Source organism: Ambystoma mexicanum, chromosome 4p (genome assembly GCF_040938575.1).
Source record: "Ambystoma mexicanum isolate Mex_15411 chromosome 4p, UKY_AmexF1_1, whole genome shotgun sequence".
Classification (NCBI taxonomy): domain Eukaryota; kingdom Metazoa; phylum Chordata; class Amphibia; order Caudata; family Ambystomatidae; genus Ambystoma; species Ambystoma mexicanum.
Genome location: NC_090927.1, coordinates 703,461,234 through 703,482,488, shown reverse-complemented (window position 1 = coordinate 703,482,488; position 21,255 = coordinate 703,461,234). Strand labels below are relative to the sequence as shown.

Genomic DNA, 21,255 nt, shown 5'->3' with positions numbered 1-21,255 from the left:
TGTACTTCAGGCACTGTCCAAATGGCAAGTCTGAGCCCGGCTTCTTTTCATAAATAACAGTGAATAAAAAGCTATCAAGAACAACAGGCGCAACATTGAGAACAGTTCATAAAGCTGTAGGTGGTAGGCAAGGGGATATTGGGAGTGGGAAATCAAGAGGACAGGGAGACCACTATTGGTGGTTGCATAGAAAGTCGGGAGTCATCCAACAGGGTGTTGATGGCCTGTATGTCCCTGCCTTTACTCTTCTTACTAACTCAAACTGCATACCAAACATTTGCAAACTGTTTTGCAATGTCTTGTCACCCAGGTGCAACCTGAAAGCCTCTTTTGATATGGCGGAAGGAGCTGACGGGATTGGGCAGTTAGTGATTGAGGAAGGGTAACAGTGGGATTTCTCACTCACGCAGACTCCTCACAATATATGTCACCTACCAATTATTGGTCGTGTTATTACACTCCAACCAAATGTCAGAAAGCAGCGTAGAAAGTTTAGTAGAACAAAGTCCAGTATCAACCAGACCCGATAGGACCTTTTCAATACAACAAGAAGCCCACACATTGGGAAAGGGTTCAGAAACTGTGGAGTTTAAATATCAATGCGTTTACGAAGTGTGCTTTATTTTATATGTTTTCTTGCTATTTGTAAATATCCTGGCAGTGCTGGTAAGTCTTTCTTCGGCCTACAGTCTGAGAGGCCTTGGAAACAATATATCCTCGCACTGCTGTCAGGTGGCTGCCTTCAGAGCTGCATCTTGCAGCATTGCAGACATCATTCCCATTAATTCCTATCGAATATTAAACACCCCAGTAGCTTCATTCCCAACTTAACACTATAGGGCCTCACGGTAACGTGATATTACAAATACCACTTAATGATGATTTGGAAACACAATACATTCATGCCATGGCATACATAGACATTACTGCATAGAGAGTAAATAACCCATAGCCACATGGGTGAATAACTGATATTTACCTTATGCAGTACTCTCTATGTACCCCAATGCCTTAAAAGTCCCAGCCAAACCCAACTACTTATTAGGTGGTATTTTTTAAGTATGAGTTATTTAAAATATCACATGGTTTTACTGTTTTCGCCATACTCATAATGAGTCCGTATGAAGCATTACACAGTCTAAAGCGAGCACTGCCACAGACAGAGCATGAGCATTCATGGACAGTCGCTTGAAGTTGTACTGGGAAAATAAGTAGGAATGTGATGTGGGAAGTGATAAAAAAAAGAAACTCTAGCAGCTTGTGAGCTCTAGACATTTAAGGTAAATTTAGAGCAAGTGTAGGGTTACAATTGTTCAGACATAATGGAAGATGTGGACTTTCCGGCTGAGTTGGGCAATTATTCAATCATTATTTTTGTAAGAGCTTCAAGCAGCACATGCGCTTTATAAAAGCTAGCCAGCTCACGGAGGCGTACGGAAAATGCTGCTAAGATAACTCAGCCAGTTAAAATCTGCAAAGATCCTGTGCAGCGTGAAGGTCATAGGTTTGAATCGTGTCTTTGTGGCACTCAGCCTTTCATTCTTCTCAGGTTGAAAAAATGGCGACCACTGAATTTGGAGATTGCACAATCAGTTATTATAAGGCATGTGTTTAGCTGATACATGTAAAAAAAATAGGGTGGTAGAAGTATTTTCCTTTCCCACCAATAACCTAATCCACCCCTTCTCAATCAGACCCACGAAGCGCCAGGCCACCAGACAGCTAGCAGGGTGAACCATATAAATCCCAGTTACATAATATAACATAAAGTAACCTTTTTACATAAAGCACTTCTATCGTGCTGTAAATAGCACGCTTTACATCCAAGTTAATGGTTTCTAAATAAGGCCATGGATAATTTCTGTATGGGATGCTTTCTATTTCCTCGCTACCGCTGCGGCTCGATCCCATAGTGTTACCACATTAAAGTAATATGCCATCAGCTAAGCATTTTATCTCCGTTGATAATTGGTCGTTCATCAGTTTTGTGCTCTATAACTATGTCCGTCGGTAATAAACATTCAACTTCCTCAACATGGGAAACATTTTATATCGAGGTACAAAACACTATACATTTCATAAGTCGGTCAGCACCGATCCTTTCCACTTAAAATCAATATCACATCCCATACGTCTCTCGGCATTTTCCCGATTGCATTCCTGTGAGCAGTTCCCACAGCCCCGCTGCGTGTCTGCAGGCTGGGGAGGTCACGTGCCCACTGGCTGAGTCCGCTTTTTATCTCCGCTCGACCGATGGTTAACGACGACGCAGCGCACCGGGGGAAACTAATTCGCCGAAGCTGGCAGCAGATGGCACTGCTTCAGATTTGCCTTTGACCCCACGTGCCACTCAACTTGGTGTGTACTCATATGCACTTTAAAAGGTCAACTTGATTAACTTCTCACCCACACCACTGACTGACGTTCACCCCTCATTTCCTGTCTGCGTGCTTCCGTGTGCATCTGAACCTACGCACACGCTAACTCGCGAGCTGTCGCGTGCGCACGTTTCTGTTACGCTCGTGCACGGTGCCACGCTATTATCATGTCTCCTTAGCGGTCTCGTTTCGGGTGGGTGCGCGCTTAAGTGTTTTCCTCTTATTTACTTGCAATCTGTTTCTTGAGGCACTGCAGATCTTGATCGTCTTCGAGACTCTTAAACTGACCTCAGGCCCCTGAAGCTCTCATTTCATAGTTGCCTTTTCCGCTTTTTCTCTTTGCCCAACCTTTCCTTTATTTTATGCCTCACATTGTCATCCTTTCTGCATCTGCCCATTTCTTTTTCTCTATCTCTTTCCCACAGATCAATCTGCCTGTATATGTATTGCAAACAATGCTGTCACACTTTGTGTGACGTGAAAGTTTACTCAAACCAATGCTGTGAGTGGCCATAAGCATGCGCACAAGTAAATGAATAGGCACGTTGGAAATGTGGTCTGAAATCAGCATGTAGGCATGGTGGGGTTCTGATGTAGTTTTCCAGAAGAACGCTTTTTTGTATATGAGCAATTTGCCAGGAGGTTTGTGAGATGTAACATTATCCTCCCTGGAATTCTGACTTGAAGAACGGTCATGCAGGCACTTTTGGTCTAGGATTTGGTATTTGCTGACTGCCAGAGTCAATGGATTCTGGGTTAATCCCTAGTTCAAATAGAGTTTATATTGATGTAGTTTCACAAGATTTTGATAGACACATGGGCCCTGATTCATGGAATTATTTGCGTGTAAAACAGGGATTTGCGTGCCATTTTGCCTGCAAAGCCCTATTAATCAAACAGTGATTTGCAGGCAAATCCCCCTTTTACACGCAAATAATTCCACGAATCAGGCCCATAGACTCCCCAAGAGCAAACACACCTAGTCTGAGGGTGACATCAGGCATAGATTAACAGGTAATGCAGTCTTTCCAAATTTGAGGCCAGGGGAACAGTGTGTACAGGCAGGGAAACATGTTTATTTGATCAGCTCACGTGTAGCTTAATTCCGTGTAGGGAGGTAAAAGCATCAGGCATGAAGGCTCACCAGTGCTTGAAACTGGGCCTTATAACCACAGGATTCGTTTGGCAGATCCAAGTGATAAAAACGAATTAAAAAACGTTCTCAACTTGTTTCCGTGAAGGTAGATAGGATTAAGCTATTCAGTAACACAGCTGAGCAAGTTTAGGTGCCTGAAGCCAAGATCCATATTTAACCTTGAATGCCACATGCTCAATTCTGGAGGTTGAATGGTTTTCATGACTGAGATCGATGAATTGATCACATTGAGTTCAATTACAGTAGCACCTACTTAATACACAAAGGTAAGTTGGGGGTGAGAGTGTGAGTAGGGGTGTGTAGGGGTGTGGGCCAAGTCAGTAATGTTCAGGGGAGAAAAGACCTAAGATTATTTCAAAAAAATAATCTTTGGTATTTTCTCCCTCGAACATTTCTAACTCAGTCTTTCAACCCCAATCCATAAAATCACCTAGACTCTTTTTTCGTGTAATTAAAATGTGGTTACACATGCACTAGTGTTATTTCTGGGGGGCCAGGGTAGTGGGTGAAAGAATCAGTCTGCATTGCCAGGGAACTAGGTGGTTAACATTAAGACTGGAGCAGGCACCCTTTTCTTAGATGTAGTCTACTTGACAAATGCATTCTTGAGAAGTACAGCATTCATAGGCCAGTATGGTTGTTTCGTTCAACATGGAGCTCATTTGTGGCTTCCAAGTTGGACATGTTATTGTAGTGGTAACCCTTTCAGTGTCCTTGGGCGTGTATATATCCTGAGAAAGTAGAGTGATTTTGCTGTTGGCACATACATACGTGTTAACCAACAGGGAGACTTTTTCATGTACTATTCCTCCTCCTGGTGCTGCCTCCGGACATACATTTAATTGAGCCTCTGGCACATAGGTCTCCCCGGGTGCACAGAAGGGAACATCATAATCTGCAAATGATCAGGCCAGTTCACTGGTCTATTCTTGTTATCATATGCTCATTGTCTAGCCAAAGAGTTCCACTTATAAAACAATGTGGCTAACAAGCCAATGGTGCTGCATTCCCATAGCAATTGCATCAAAGAGTATACACATTATTTCAAAATGGTCCTTTTGAAGAGTCATAATAGTTACTACAGACAATTCACCCTAAAACAGCCAATTTTTCAATATCCATGTTTAAAATCAATCAGAAATCTCATACACTTTGCTTCTATCATTAATTTTGGATTTATCAGACCAATTTGGATTTTCTGCATACTGAAGTCTATACAAATTTGTGTATATACATTAGTCTCTTCACACTTAAACACTAGGGTCTCATCATGAGTTGGGTGGTGCGGAAAAAAAAGCACTGATAATAGCGTTCTTGCTGCATTACTGCACCGTCCAACTACGAGTTTGGGGGAAAGTTGAAGAGTTCACCACCAGCTATGACCTTGGGGTAAATCTCCTGACTTCTGCCCATTTTCGGCACAATTACCATGGCGGGATTATCACAGCAGTAATTGCACTAAAACTGCCTCATTGAGTCTTATGGACTAAGAAAATAAATGGAGACTTACACCACCACCGCCATTTGTAATCTGGCGGTAATACCACCGGACCAAGTGGAGGTAACAGTAATTGTATTGGGCGGTATTCCGGTACATTTACTGCCAGAACACCACCTGACTCTTAATGAGGCCTATGACTTCTCTGGTTTGCCCACATTGGGGCGGGCCATGATGGAGCCTTTGTTCTTCAGTTTTGAACTCCCTTCTTGGAACCGCATCCCTGCAATTTCCTAGCCTAGATTGCAAAAGTGAGCAATTTTTGGAAACAATTATATCAGACCCCGAACCTTTGATCAAGGCAGCTGGATACAGATTTTAGACTAAGAGAGCACGTTTACTATATGAATCACAACATCTGAGAGAATGGTGGGCCGTTTCATGTACAACAGTAAATTTGGTTGATTTGTTGCACAGTCTGCTAATAAAACGACTTTCTACCAGGTTCAGGATGCACCAGGAGTCTCTAATCGCTCTCTTTGTTTCCTAAATATGGCAGTAGTTGCATGACCTTTGTTAACAGAATAAGAATCCGTGAAACCAAACAAACTTCCACTTTCAAACAAGTCAAGCCAAGCATGCCCTGTGATTAATGGCATCACAGTGTAAAGACATAAAGTAAACACAACTGACATGCAACCTAAAAGAGACAGAAGGTGGATAAATACACAGCACTGACTTTGATGGGATTAGCACACTTGGCTTGGTAATCGATGGCGGGAACACACAGACAAGTTGTGTACATATTCTTGTGTGAGCAGGCAGGCTTTAACATATGTACCTGACTGAAAGGACTCTCCTACCTGCAGTGCATGGGATCAGTGAGAAGCATTTGCTGATAAAGCAACAATGTAGAGCACAGTAGGAATTGTGACGTAATGGCAGCAAAGAGCTTGCAGCCCATATAGGCACAAAACCCCTAAATCAACGTTCATATTTTTTCTTTCTTTTCAAACTAAAAGTTATGTTCAGTCCTCTACAAATGCAAATACTATGAGAAGACCGATGAGTAAAAATTCTATTTTGTGCATTAAACATAGTTTCAGTAGCAGTATTGGGGTGGGAAATGTATTTAGTGGAGCTGTCCGCTTGATGATTTCTTAGGCTTATCAGGGAAATGCATATATTAGTTGCCTCATGCAGTCATTTACATATTGAATTTGTCTGCATTCACCAAAATATTTCCCACGTATGATGACTCAGGCACAAAATGGGGGATTTCATTCACGACTTGGAGGGGCCTAGGCCCTTAATTTCATTCCCATGTTGTTCTTGAGTCTTGCTACAATTGTAATTTTTTTAACATGCGTTGTACAGAAGGGAAAGTTGAACAATGGGGATGACCAGCACAGATTCCGTTATTCATATCTGCTGCAATGTAAATGTGGTGCACGTCTAATCTAAAACTAAAGTGAATTGCCAATCACGGTGTACGTTTGATGCCAGTATATTCTCTCCCCTCCGACCCCCCATTCTAGGATGCTCGCTCACTGCAGTCGCAGATGTAGTCTTTCTCGTGGACGGCTCATGGAGTGTCGGCAGAAGCAACTTTAAATACATTTTGGATTTCATAACTGGGCTGGTATCTGCTTTCGAAATTGGGGAAGACAAGACAAGGGTTGGCGTGGTCCAGTACAGTTCAGATACCAGGGCTGAGTTTCACCTAAATCAGTACTTGCAACGGAACGACCTCCTATCAGCCATTAAAAGGATACCCTACAAAGGCGGCAACACAATGACCGGTAGGTGTTTTGGCTTTTGAGCAATGCTGTTCATCGGGGACCATTTTGATACATTCGTGGTTTCCTTGGATGTGCATCCCGTTAGACAGGATGTACATTTCATCTTCGTTCCTTGTACCCTCACCCCCAATCTCCATATCTTATTGAATATAGCATTAAATGAACAACTAATGTTTTTATTTCAACACTAGGTGATGCGATTGATTACCTCATTTCAAATACGTTTACGGAGTCTTCTGGTGCAAGGAAAGGATTTCCCAAGGTTGCCATCATCATCACTGATGGGAAATCGCAGGATGACGTGGAGATCCCTGCACGAGAGTTGCGCAATTTGGGTGTTGAGGTTTTCACCTTGGGTACGTAGAAAACTAGCGGGGGCAAATTTTGGTTACAAAGGGGCAGTTCGGTGAACTTTTTTATAAAACCATGCAGTCTTTTCACATGCGCTGTTATCTCACCTACATTTTCTAGGTATCAAGGCAGCAGATGCCAAGGAACTGAAGCAAATGGCATCCTTGCCATCACTGAAGCATGTCTATAATGTGGCCAACTTCGATGCCATTGTGGACGTGCAGAATGAAATCATCACTCAGGTGTGCGCTTCAGTTGATGAGCAGCTAAGCGAACTTGTTAGTGGGGAAGAAGGTACGAAATATTCTTACAACTTTTAGAATCCATTAAGAGTATGATTTTATACTCCTTGGAAAACCTTTACAAATCAGTATTGTATTTACCTTTCTGTCATTATGCTGATCAAAAATGTATCGTAGAATAGCTTACATTTGGCACATGTACTGAAGCTCGTTGTATCCCCAAACCAAGACCTGTCACTGCAGAATGGCTCTAATCTCATCACTGGCCAGGTGTCACTTGCACTTCACATTTCCAGGGCCTTCACTCACTCACTCACTCACTCACTCACTCACTCACTCACTCACTCACTCACTCACTTACTCATTCATAAGTATTGATATTGGAATTTTCTTTGTATCATGCTCGTACACAAGTGTTTCAGAGCGCGACGAGGCAAGGGAACAAGGGAGAAAAAATGATAATCATACTAGGCCCAGTGACATTGAGAACACACAAGTGCGTGGGAGAGGGAAAGGGGAAAAAGTGCAAGGGAGGTGGGAAGAGGTGGAAAGTGCTGAGCAAAAGGAATACAAATAAATAAAACATAAATAATTAAATAATAGAATCACAAACAGCGGTAGTGTGTTAGGATTAACACAACAGACAGGGTGTCTCCGATAAGTGCAGAAAACAGGGGGGGGTTGTAGGGATACAGATACAGACCGAAGTGCAAGGGAATTCCAGGAGGCAGTGCGGGTGGGTGGCAGGGTGAGCAGGTAACTGGGCCCAAAAATCAGAGGGTGACCAGGTGCACGATGCCAAGACAGAACAGATCAGCAGGGGAGACGAGGAGAGAAGGCAGAAGCAAAGAGGAAGGTTTTGAGGTGCTTCTGGAACTGGAGATGGTTCTCCTCAAGTTTCAGAGTGGCAGGGAGGCTGTTCCAGAGGGAGGCCCCAGCCGGAGACAGACATCTATTCCCAGCTTGTTTCTTTGAAAAATGACTGACCCTGAGGGAGTTAGAGGTGGAGGAGCCAAGAGCTCGGGAGTTAAGGTATTTACAGAGGGAGAGCTGAAGGTATTTTGGGCCCAGGCCCCAGAAAGCTGTGTGGACAATGCAAAGGGTCTTGAATTTAATCCTTGCATCCACTGGGAGCCAATGGAGAGATTTCAGGGTTGGAGAGATACGATCTCAGGGCTTGAGGCCAAGGACAAGTCTTGAAGTCCTGTTCTGGATCAGTTGCAGAGGGTGAAGAGTGGAAGCAGGGAGGTTTAGAAAGGGGATGTTGCAATAATCCAACTTAGAGAGAACCAGGGCTCAAGAGACAGTGAGCTTCTGGGGGAAGGAGAGGAAAGGAAAAAGACCTCTGAGGGGGTGGAGTACGAAGTTTGACGTTTTTGAGACATCAGAGATATGGGCAGAGAAAAAAAGTGTGGAGTCAAAGATGACCCTGAGGTTCTTAGCCTCGCAGGTGGGGATAGGAGGAGGGCCATGGGAGGCCAGCCAAAGAGTGACGGGAAAGGAGGTTGAAGGTGTGCCAATGAGGAGGATCTCCGTCTTGATGGCATTCAGACAGAGATGATTGGTGGCACACCAATCCTGAATGGCAGATAGGCAGTCGGGGAAGAGAGAAGGAGAAGAGGTGGCAGAGGGAAACCTGAAAATGAGTTGAGTGTCATCAGCATAGCACTGAAATTATAAGCAGAAAATGGCAATGCGGTGGGCGAGAGTTGCCAGGTATTGGTTAAAGAGCCATGGTAAGAGGTTGGACCCCTGGGGAACACTGCAGGTAGAAAGGTAGATCGAAGAAAGGAATGACCCAAGTTGGACCTGGGAGGGTCGATTAGAGAGGAAAGTGGACAGCCAGGCCAGAGCCTGATCGGTGATACCCAGGTTGTCATGGAGACAGTTGAGCAGGATGGTATGGTTGACCGTGTCAAAGGCAGAAGAGAGATCGAGTAGGATGAGGACAGACGGAATGCTAGAGTCAAGGTTGGAGAGCAGATCTTCATGGATGTTCAGGAGAGCAGTTTCCATGCTTCTGGCAGCTCTAAAGCCAGACTGATGGTCATGGAGACAGCCAAGATAATCTGAATGAAGGTTAAGCTGCGAGATGGCCAGCTTTTCCAGGAGTTTGCCAAGAAAAGGAGTAATGGAAATTGGGGGATAGTTGGCAGGGCAAGAATGATCAGCTGTGGGTTTCTTCAGAAGATGATGCACAAGAGAGTGCTTCAGAGGGGAAGGCTCCTGAGGCAAAGGAGAGGTTGCAGAAATTGGCTAGAGCAGGAGCGAGGGTGCCAATGTGGTCCTTGGTAGTTTTAGAAGAACAGGGATTAACCTGTTTTGACTAGACTTTCATAGATCAGAGTTGTCTAGCGACCTCGTCAGGGGAGAAAAGAGGAAAGGAAGAGAAAGATGGTGGGGGGTGGGTAAGAGATGGTGGAAGTTCACAGAAAGAAGGGGAGAGGAGGAGAATGGGAGGAGAGGGTCGACATGATGTCCTGGGTTTTTGAGATGAAATGAGAGGCAAGGGTTGTGCAAAGGGCCAGGGAGATGACTAGAGGGGTAGAGGCTGCAAGCTCCTTGCAGATTTTAAAGAGTATGGCTGAGTTGTTAGATGCTGCAGAGACATAGGCTTGGATGTGGGCTCTCTTCTTGGTGTGGACAGATAGTTGGTATTGACTTTGGAGCAGGTGACAGGCCAGCTTGTCAGAGGATGAACAAGAATCCCTACATTTCCTCTCAGCTGCCCTACACTTACATTTGAGTGTAGCTTGGTAAGAGTCATACCAAGAATTGCACTTGGCTTTTGACTTCAAATGGATCCTCATGACAGGGGCAAGAGCATCAAGAGTATCAGAGATAGAAGAGTAGAGCATAGACAGGGCTGGGTCAGGATGTGATTCAGCCCAAGGTGGGGGGGAGAGAAGGTGGCGGTGGAAGCCTACAATGACTCACGATTCATGGGCCGGAGGTCCGAGAAGGTAGGTGGCAGTGTTGGGGTAGGCTTGGCCTGGGGGCAGAGAGAGAGAGAGGAGAGGAGGGAGTGATCGCTCCATGAGAGAGGGGTGGTGAGAGGTTTGGAGAGAGGGAGGTCAGAGGAGATCAAGTCATCAAGTGTGTGCCCTGCAGAGTGAGTCGGGAGTCGGGCCAAGTAAGAGCCTGTATGCTCCCAAGACCACCTTCTCACCACTTGCAGGTCTGGGTGGGTGAGTTCCTCTCTTGGGAAATAGCTTGAGTGATGCTCAGATTTCTTTAGGTTGTATTGGGTTTGTAGCTAAATCAAAGGAATAGGTTGAAGTTACCTTTCTGCCATTATGCTGATCAAAAATATATCATAGCATGGATTTACATTTGGAACAAGTGTTGAAGCATGTTTGTGTCATCAAACCAAGGCCTGCCATTGTGGAATGACTCTAAAAATGCACCTTCTCTAATCTTGTCACTGGCCATTAGTCACTTGCACTTCACATGTCAATGTACCCTCACTCACTCATTCACTGACTCACTCATTCATTCTCTCTGTCACTGATTCTTCACTTCTCTTCTGCCTCGCTCACAATCCCCACCACATAACAGGGCATGAAGCATGGAGAGGTAATCCTCTACTGTGCCCATCACCATGGCCAGAGAATGCAGGAAAGTCTTGGAGGAAGACACCCACTTCTTCACACATGCGCTGTACATAGCGCTGTACATAGGTGCGCTAATAATCCCTCCTAGAGATGGGTGGTGTACGAGAATTAAGCCAGGATTCACTCCCTATAATGGCGTGCTGTCCTGTTTTGAATGTTATATAACCAATAAAACACAATCACAATTACTTTCAATGGATGTAAGCGATAAAGCTCTAAAGATTCATTGGAGAGGCTTGCACAATTTTGCAATACATGCTTAAATTGTCCATTTGCATCCATTTATTTATTTTCAATACGAATATCAAGCCAAAATCTCACGCTTCAATCAGTCTACATGACTGTTGTTAACACATTGTTCTTTTATACATTTATCTATGTATTTAAAAGCCAACATTTGTTTGTTTGTGGCGGGATTTTTGGCAAAGTGTTGTTCCTTCTACGATTTCACACTGTTTCACTAATCTGCACTAATAGTTGCCTGTTAGGACTCTCTGGACATTACTGCCTACATGACAGTTGGACGCCCCACCCCTTTCCTCGGATTTCAGCAAAAGTCAAAATGTGTTTGTGGGTTTGTGGCAAAACATTGTTCATTATACAATTCCACACTGTTTCACCAACCTGCACCAAATTTTGCATAGTTACCTGTTAGGACCCTCAAGATATTACTGGCTACATGACGTTTGGACACCCCACCCCGTTCACCGGATTTCAGCACAATTAACAATGTGTTTGTGGATTTGTGGCATGATGATGCGGTGTTACTTATAGAATTCCACACATTTCACCAATCTGCACCACATTTTGCATAGTTACCTGTTAGGACCCTCCAGACATTACTAGCTACAGGACATTTGGACATCCCACCACTTTCCCCAGATTTCAAGGCCTCACACATGAGACGGTTGCCTGAAATTGGCGAAACATCAATGTGGTCATAGAAGGATGCGTCCCTACACGAGGAACAAAACTCGAGGTCCAGGCCCTAGGATGCATGGTTACCAAGATATTTGCACCACAATACACAGCAACAAACTGCACTACACCAGGGCGAGGCGACAGGTGGGGAGAGCGCATAGAAGGTCCCATTATGCAGCAGCACACCAATTCTCGCCTCCCCCCAAAGTCTGCTCCGTGGTCTGACAGCGCGCCATGCGCGCCCATTCTCTGTGCAGCTTACTTCACGATGCAAAGCACATCAAGTGATAAGTGTTTAATAAAAGGAACACGTGTTCGTTTGATTCTTTAAGTGTGTAGTCATGATAACTTCTTGCTATAGAAAAATATTTTAAATTGGCTTTCCAAAATGCCTAAGTGCTTAGCAGAAAATAGTTTTATAGTAGACTTCAATGATTCTTCTAATATAGTGGTATGGCTAGCTTTGGTAAGATGCCTAAAACGTTTTGCTGTGATGGTGTTAACTATTGGACCACATGAAGCTTTCATAGGGCCCACCATTGAGGAACATATAGTAGTACCATGAAATCATATTTCTGCATAAAATCCTACACCAAATCGTTACCGTCCATCCTTTTTGTGCTTGGTATGTGCCCAGTGCACATGTACATTTTACACACGCAGTGCCTGATTTACAAAACGTTTTACAATGGGATTTTCCCATTGTCAAACTTTTTTGTAAACGAGGCCCTCAGTCTTCTGTGTGTGAGACAGATTGATTTTGTGAATTTGTGCTTGTTTGAACATTTGCATGCTCAGTGAATGAGCATGTGCAAAGAAAGAGTTTGTATCATTTGTCTTGGTGGGAAGCTCAGGAGTAAATCACACATTTGTGACATGAGGGCAGCCTGCACTTTGCAAGTTTCAATCCTGTGGGAGATCTTACAAAATGGAGGAACATACATTATTATTATTATCCCACAGCGATGAGAAACTATGCGACTACCAGCCATATTCAGCTTATGCACAACAACCATGTGATAGGGGTCAGGAACTCAACTATGCTCACCCTCGAGGAGAAAGATGTGAGAAGACTTATAGAGATGTTTAAGTACAGAGCCCATAATGCTCAAACCAGTGCAAATCAAAGGTTTGTGCCCTTGGATTTGATAATGGAATGTGTTGTTTAAACAAGTGCTTGGGCTGGTATTGTGTGACAGTGAGTTCAGCACTCCCTCATAGAGTGGCCTGACACACCTTGAGTGTGTGCAGTAGGCCCCTGTGAAATCTGATGGTCCTCAGGTGGATGGGCTGCATCCAGTGGCAGAGCCAGGGCGTGACAGGGGGGCATTTCCCCCCTGAATCCCTCCTGGTGCCCTATGCACCCCCTCAGCCTCCTATTGATACCCTATTATCACCCCCCCCAGCACCCACAAGCTTCCTCTGCTACTGGCTGCATCGTAGACCACAGCTACCCTATTGAGGTTACTCAGCTCTCCACACAAAAGTCAGAAGCAGGGGACTGTGCAGAGGGTCTGTCAGCATGGACACTTTCATGCTGACAATATTTCGGCGTAGAAGCCCGGTCAGGCTTTGGAAGTTGTCAAGTCACCCCTTGGGTATGGGAAGGGTGCGATTTTTGCAGAACTGCTTTGCATGCAACACTCTTTCTCTTCATCCGAAGCCTTGCAGTGAGGGGTGCCTCAGTGTGCGCCACCCTACGGAAAACAGTGATTTTCAAAGGGATCCCGTGGACCTTGACGTATTTACCCAATGGGAACACGCTGGGACAACAAAGGTTATTCCCTTATTTGCATTGTGAACCCCACATACAAATGAAGGAATGTCATTTTGCGATTGTACAGTCTATGAGGCAGCACCTGCATATTCTGCATGATAGAGGTTATGGGCAACGAACTGTGGTCCCTTGTTTATAATGCATATTTGACACTGTGAGTGTGACAGGGATATAACATGTGTCCAGAACGAGTCACTTGAATGCTTACTTTTGTTTTTGTAGCTGTTGAGCCTCCTTCAAACCTGATAGTAACAGAAGTTGGTTCGAAGTCGATGAGGCTCAAATGGCGGCCATCACCAAGCCAAATCACCGGCTACAGGGTGCAAATGATCCCAATGATAGCAGGAAGCAAGCAGCATTCCCTAAATGTGGGTCCACAGACCACAAGCATAAACATGAAAGACCTCTCCCCAGACACAGAGTACCAAATCAATGTATTTGCAATGAAGGAATTGACGGCAAGTGAACCCCTTACAACTATGGAAAAAACAGAGGCAGTTAAAGTGCAAGTGGGTAAGTCATCTGTTGGAACGGTGAGCAACACGCTATACATACATGCATTTTTTTTAACCCAAATTAATTTCAATCACAGCTCTTGCATTTTATTTTTTAAATAGAAGTAGAATTCTAAAAAAATCTCTCAAAATTTGATCTTCCCGATTCCCCTCCCCACATTCCCCCCATGCTCTCTGGTTGATAAAAATGTTATTATTCACGCCTGGTAAAGATCCATTGCTTTGCCTTGGATTCACATCTCATTGCAACTATTAACGACGCGTGATGCTAGCTCATAGCAAAAAAGAGAATTTATTTTGAAAAAGCAGGGGTGATTTCCGATAAATTTCATGTTAATGAGATCTAAGTTGGATAGATTTGTGTTTTTAGAGATGGAAGCTATGGCCATTAGACAGCCTCCAAAATCTCGAGCTCTGTTGTGTAATGTAGCGCTGTAGCTGCTGTATACTCTGTAGCCTTGTTTATTGTATGTTGTGACCAGCACCCTGACCGGATTCTCTGTTGGTGTGCTAGTCCGATTCTAGTTATACCCAAGAAGAGAGGCCATTTCACTTGCACCTTTCCCATTGTGTGCCTAAGCACTACCCCCCCATGAGGGTGGGTACAGTCCCACCCTTCTGGGCGAGATTGAGTAATTTATAAGGGTCCCATGCATTTTCTGGTTGAAAAGGGAGGATACATGGCCAAACTTGACACATCTCCCACTGTAAATGGCCAATGTGATTCCAGATCGCTGATGTTGTAGTAGAAGCCTACTCTGTGGCTTATCTTGCCCATTCATATAATACTTATTGTTTCTTTTCAACAGAGTGCTCTGGTGGACAGGACATCAAGGCTGATGTTGTTCTGCTTGTCGACGGTTCTTACAGCATTGGCATCGCCAATTTTGCCAAAGTGAGGTCCTTCTTAGAAGTGTTAGTGAAGAGCTTCGACGTGTCTCCTGAAAGAGTACAGATCAGCTTGGTCCAGTACAGCAGGGACCCCTACACAGAATTCACGCTGAACAAGTACGACAGCATCGACGACATCCTGAAGGCTGTTAATACCTTCCCATATAGAGGAGGCTCTACGAACACTGGGAAAGCCATGACCTACGTCAGAGAGAAGGTTCTCATCGAAAGCCGGGGTGCCAGACCAAACGTACCAAGGGTCATGATTCTGATTACTGATGGAAAGTCCTCCGATGCCTTCAAAGACCCAGCGCTGAAGCTTAGGAACTCAGATGTGGAAATATTTGCCGTAGGCGTGAAGGATGCTGTGCGCTCTGAGCTAGAAGCCATTGCGACTCCCCCAACAACAACCCACGTGTACACTGTGGAAGACTTTGATGCCTTTCAAAGGATTTCATTTGAGCTCACACAATCTATCTGCCTCAGGATTGAACAGGAATTGAAAACTATAAAACAGAAATGTAGGTATATGTATATTTATAGAAAAAGTGATCTAATTTAATGCCCGGAGTTTTGTATACATGTAACTTTTTTGTTTAAATTAAACAATATGTGTGTCTGGATAAAGTTATGTAGCCTAGGAATAAAAGGGTTGCAAGGCATTCCAGGCCAGAGACAGTTTCCATTTCATGAACAGAAGGGATCTACATATTCAGAACAAGACTGTTTACATTGCAATGCAGTTCCGTTGCTAGGCTGACTGGTCTTCAAAGCGATACTGTTATGGTGTAGGTAAACTATCAGGGAAGCTGCATATTTTTTCAAATGTTCAAGATGAGTTCTTAGACTGGAAATGAACTTCAGTTTATAATTGACTAGTGAAAGAGTAGATTGTTAAATACCTTCATCTCTGTCATGTGCCCATCTGCATAGTTTATGACATAGCACATCTTCTATTCTTGCTGGTTTTATTTTCCCAAACCCTGTTTTAGACAGTCTATACAAACCTGAATGAGATGATCCCACGGCAGACTATTCTCCCCGCCTGCCACCCCTACTCCCCCACTTCAACTTAAAGGCGTAATCAAGATTGATCTGCACGACCAGCCTTCTTTTATTAACTCACAAATGTGAACATTGGGGTAGGACAGGCACAGACAATAGTCATTTTAAAGTATCTCCGCCAGTAACCAGTTGAAAACACAAACACTTTAAAACTATACTTCAACAATTTTGCAAGGCCCTGTAGCATTTTGATTAAAAAAAAACGAAGCTTACTAAAAGGTGAGGAATCAGTTCAGCTCTCTGAAGGCAGGCCTGACCAGAATGTGTAAGCTATTTTACAAGACAAAGTGTCCATGCAATTGGCAGTACATGGCCTAGCTTAAAATGGCTGCTGCAGGAGCCACATTCAATTTTGTACAACAATATCAGACGTTGCCATTAAGCCCATAACATATTTAAACATCTGTTTGGTATCGGCTGTCCAATCTATGTGGCAGACAAACAGGCAGGGGCACTGTATGGAATATTAAATGAATTAGCTGGTAACCTTTTTTGTTGATCATGGTTTGACACCATTTCTCTGCATGACAATGCTAACATAGACGGTATTCAAGTGCTGTAGCGTGAGGGTGCTCAGCCATTATTGTACAGGGGTCTGCAACCTTTGGCCCTCTAGATATTTCGGACTAAAATTCCCATGCTGTCTGGCTATTGACTATGCTAGTTCGGGATGATGGGAGTTGTAGTCCAACACATCTGGAGAGCCACATGTTGCAGCGCCCTGTTATAGGAGAATGCTTGGCTGAATAGATTGGTTTTTAGCCACTTCCTGAATTATAGATAATCCTGACTATGTTATATTTGAAATGTGGTGACTTCCTCATTTTCAGCAATGGTATTGAATGACTTTCTCCCATGAAAATGAACCGAAGTACTGACGGGCTGTGGGGTTAGTGGGGGAGGGGCATCTGAATGAAGGAGATGTCAATGTAAGCCACATTTTCTTTGAGGTGGGGAGTTGAAGTGCCCACAGTGCTAAACAAGTGTAACAAAAGGAGCAAACGTGTAAGGTTGCATTGCAAATTCTGATGCGCTCCACCTTATGCTTTGCAAGGGGACCGAGGAGGGTATTGTTAGTACTAGTGCCCGACACTCACGAAATGCATAGCTCACAATTGGGAATATGGTGATTGGTGCATTTCAGAAGTTAAGGTATCTTAGAAAAGTGCAACATTGTTTGAATCTCATACACAGGTATCCCCATAAACCTCTGTACAAAGTACCTTAAATAACGCTCATTTTTCACTGCTAGACAATCAAGGCATCCATCAGTGGCTGTATGTGTTCTGTTCTTATAGTGCTAGGGACCTTTTTTGATTCTTAGTTCCAAACTTTTGCAGCATATTTGTAGCCTTGTTTGCGTGCCAGTACTACATTGTTTTACACTGGTCTATGCAAGATACTGACCCTGCTACCATTATTGCTACTTGATCAAATCATGGAGTAACCTTCTGAGTAAAGCCGTTTTATTGTATTTGTTAGTGGAGTAAACTCTGTGCTCACCAGTGGGGGCTCCACAGTGGAATACCTGCTGCTGAACTCAGCACTGGTACTTCTGGGGTGTGGCGGTAAACGTTTTGTTGCAGTCATGTCACACTCATGTCACAGCAGTGAACAACTTAGTTGCAATGCAGGGACGTCATTTCACCAAAATGCCAGGGATAGCAGAAGTGAAATCACATGGCCCTTGAACTCTGATGACATCACCTGATGTGATGTCATTTGACCCGCCCCAAGTGACAACACAGGAAGTGATGACATACGACCTTCAGATGCGTCTAACACCCATGTTTACAGGCACTCTCACTTCAACCAGCTGTAAGGACTGAGGCACAAAGGGAGGCGAGATTTGTCCACGATCACATATTTGGGGAATATCATTATCCAGATATGATGTGGAGCCTATATGTAAAACATACATAATGCAGTACTTGTAAAAGGCTAGCTGAAATCTCAAACACAGGCTACAGTTAGTGTATGACACATCTATAGATGAATGGATACAGAAGTACTCGTTACCTGTGACATTGATGTGTTAAACAAGCCAAAAAAGCAGTGACCTGGGGAGGGGTGCGCTGTCTGTTTACCGAGGTGCAAAATGCTACACGAGCAAGGCTTGAAAATTAAATCATTGACCAGGATTTAGTATCAACAAAATTCCTTGGTTATAAATGTATCTATGAGTCAGCCACCGCTACAATAGAAGAAACCTGTTGTGCGGGTGTAAGCTGAGGCCATATGTCTCTGTGTGCATTTATCTTTAAGTTATGTGACAAGCAACCACACGTTGTCCCCCACAACCCAGGGCCAAGCATAACACCTTAATGTCCTAGCCTTTGATATATGACTTTTCTTCTCTCTTTCTTAACGGGGTGAGGTGTGGGGAGGGGTGCAATTGTCTCAAGTGTGGGGCTCAATGAATCTATGATTTTCTGAGCTCTAAGTGGGAGATGCGTTATTCAATGACCCCTCCAGGACCTGCCTGTGAATAAAGCTTCCACAAAGCCCTTTCCAAGAAGGAGTTTGATTGGGAAGGCTCTCTCACGTCTGAGAATCTGTGTCCAAAGCTTATTTTCTTAAACAGTGTTGCACCAGAGCAGGGTCCTGGTTTCCTGGTTGAGTTTACGACCCTTCTCAGCCATTCACATCACACTTGAATTTGTTGAAGGTTAGCAGAGCCCAATCTGTGGCATAGCGTAAAACCCCTCCCACCCCTTGGGAGCCATGCTGAGGCACCCCTCCCCCCAAACTCCTTAACAAAGCACAGGGCACGCTGCACCACAGGCCGGCCCGGACCACCACGTGTGTGCAATGTCCATGATGATATGCAGCTGCAGGGGAATGCACTACTCCGAGTGAAAGAAGTAAATATGTTTTTTAATCAAAGCCTAAATGTTTCACCTGCATATAAAGAAGGGGGTGGTACCTGGTTCCAAAATATACCAGCCACCAGACTGGTGAGTTGTTTTATTGGTGGGTGTAAATATTTGCCACAAATATGCAGTTGCGGCCAAGCACTGCGAGGGGGCCTGAACTAATGAAAATGGGTTGGGGGGGGTCAAGGGTATTCTTCCCTCTCCCCTGAGAATTGTTTTTGAATAAAGGGTTAAAATAGTTCATTACACAGCCCACTTCCTGTGACATTTGGGTAGAAGGCCAGGCAGTTTGCAATCGGTTTTGATGGGTGTAGGGTAACTCATGGAAAAAAGTACAATAAATGCAAGTCACCAAACGTGCACAAGCGCATTTCCCAATGCATTGTCATGCCGGTCCCTTCAATATGTGCTAGTGTAAAATAAATGTTCATGCTGGTTGTGCCCATACATTTCCATGATGGCTCCACCAACATTAGTATTCCCAGATAAGAACATACACATGTTCGCATTGAGATTTATTTATAGCTTGATTAGTGACACTAGGCACAAAGCTGGCTATGCCAATATATGCCAGTACTCTTATGTAAGAAAATACACCCATTGATTTGGCCATTAAAAGTGACATTTCACAATAAGAAAACATGTCCAAACTGTTTCCCGTGTAAGCCAGTCTAGACCCATAAGAACGCATATCATCCTTGCTTCATCATACAGGATCAGTTCATAAAAAGTCATGCTACAGCAAGAAATATACAGGCAGCTACACCAAAATGTCAGTCTAGCGACGTAATACTACTTATCATGCTTGTTTTATCAAAGATGTCGAGTGATACATGTCATGCCATAGTAGGCAATGCCAGACTGGCTGTACCAAAATGCCAGTCTAGCTAGGTAATGACACACATGAACTTGGCTTTGCCCAAAAATACCAGTACACCATGCAAAGTCAATTAAGGATGGGTCAACAATGATCCTGCGATCCCCAGTCTCCCAAGGCCTTACATACGCATGCACGCACGTACGTGCACACACACACACACACACACACACACACACACACACACACACACACACATGCACACACACGTGCGCATGCACACATCCCCTTTCACCCACCCATACATCTCTCACATTCCTGCACACTGCATTCACCAAACAGGCATGCTCCCACCCACCCAGAACATTCACACACACAATCACATTCGTACCCATTCACCCACCAGTCACTCACAAGTATACCTTCACTGACATAGACTCACACTGGCACCCACCCACCCAACCAGAACATTTACATACACTCACACACATATTCCTATTCACTCATCCACCATTCACTCACCCATAAACCTCTCACACCAACTTGCACTGCAGTCTCCACATAGGAACACACCCAACCAGAACATTCAAACACACACTATGACATTCCTACTCATTTACCCACCACTCACTGACCAATACACTTTCTCTCGCGTCCACTCACACTACATTATCCACACTGCCACATACCCATCCAGAACATTGAAACACACTTTCACATTCATACTCATTCACCCACCAGCCACTCATACACCTTCTCTTACAACTACTCTCACGGTATTCTCTACACAGGCACCCACCCACCTACCCACCGAGAACATTCAAACATTCAAACACACACACTATCACATTTCATCTCATGCACCCACCACTCACTGACCCATAGCACTTACATGATATGATATGGCATTTGTAACGCGCCTATAAACAAGTGTTTCAAGTGTTACATCTGACACGCACATCACACATGCAAAATAGAGCAAACTTTTTTTTAAAGCCTGCTTACCTTTTTTTCCTGCGTTGGTTCGTCACTCCAGTCCACCCTTGACTCCTTTATGCTGCTCACAAACTGGAACCAGGAAGCTAGGAGAGCATACTGGTTCCTGTATATGAGCGTGAGGAAGACAGAGGAGAAGAGGATGGAGCTGAACGTGGCATGTGACATTTTTTACATGTCACGGTCAACTCCAACCCCTACGGAGCGATTCCTTCTAGCGCTGCAAGCCCGAGCCCAGCCTTCACCTATATGGGTGAAGACTGCACTGGGGCACCCCCAGACCTGGTGTGGCAGGCCCCTGCACCATAGCGGCTGCGGGGGGCCCTGCTACTCCAGGAACCTCATTTAAAAAATATATATTTATTTTAATTTACAGGGGTAGCTAGGGAGATTGCAGTGGTAGCAAGAAAGGACAC

General features: G+C 44.3%; 1 protein-coding gene across 5 annotated transcripts in view; it reads left to right on the top strand.

Moving 5' to 3' along the window:
- COL12A1 (collagen type XII alpha 1 chain) overlaps nt 1-21,255 on the top strand; it is a 296,727-nt gene that overhangs the window by 45,281 nt on the left and 230,191 nt on the right. For 3 of the 5 annotated variants that reach the window (XM_069606261.1, XM_069606259.1, XM_069606260.1), the window contains exons 6-10: nt 6,511-6,774; nt 6,966-7,130; nt 7,246-7,419; nt 13,902-14,192; nt 15,004-15,606. The exons of the other annotated variants lie outside the window; for them this stretch is intronic. In XM_069606261.1, coding sequence (XP_069462362.1) covers nt 6,511-6,774; nt 6,966-7,130; nt 7,246-7,419; nt 13,902-14,192; nt 15,004-15,606 — 1,497 coding nt within the window. The remainder of the gene's footprint in view (nt 1-6,510; nt 6,775-6,965; nt 7,131-7,245; nt 7,420-13,901; nt 14,193-15,003; nt 15,607-21,255) is intronic. 5 annotated transcript variants of the gene reach the window in all.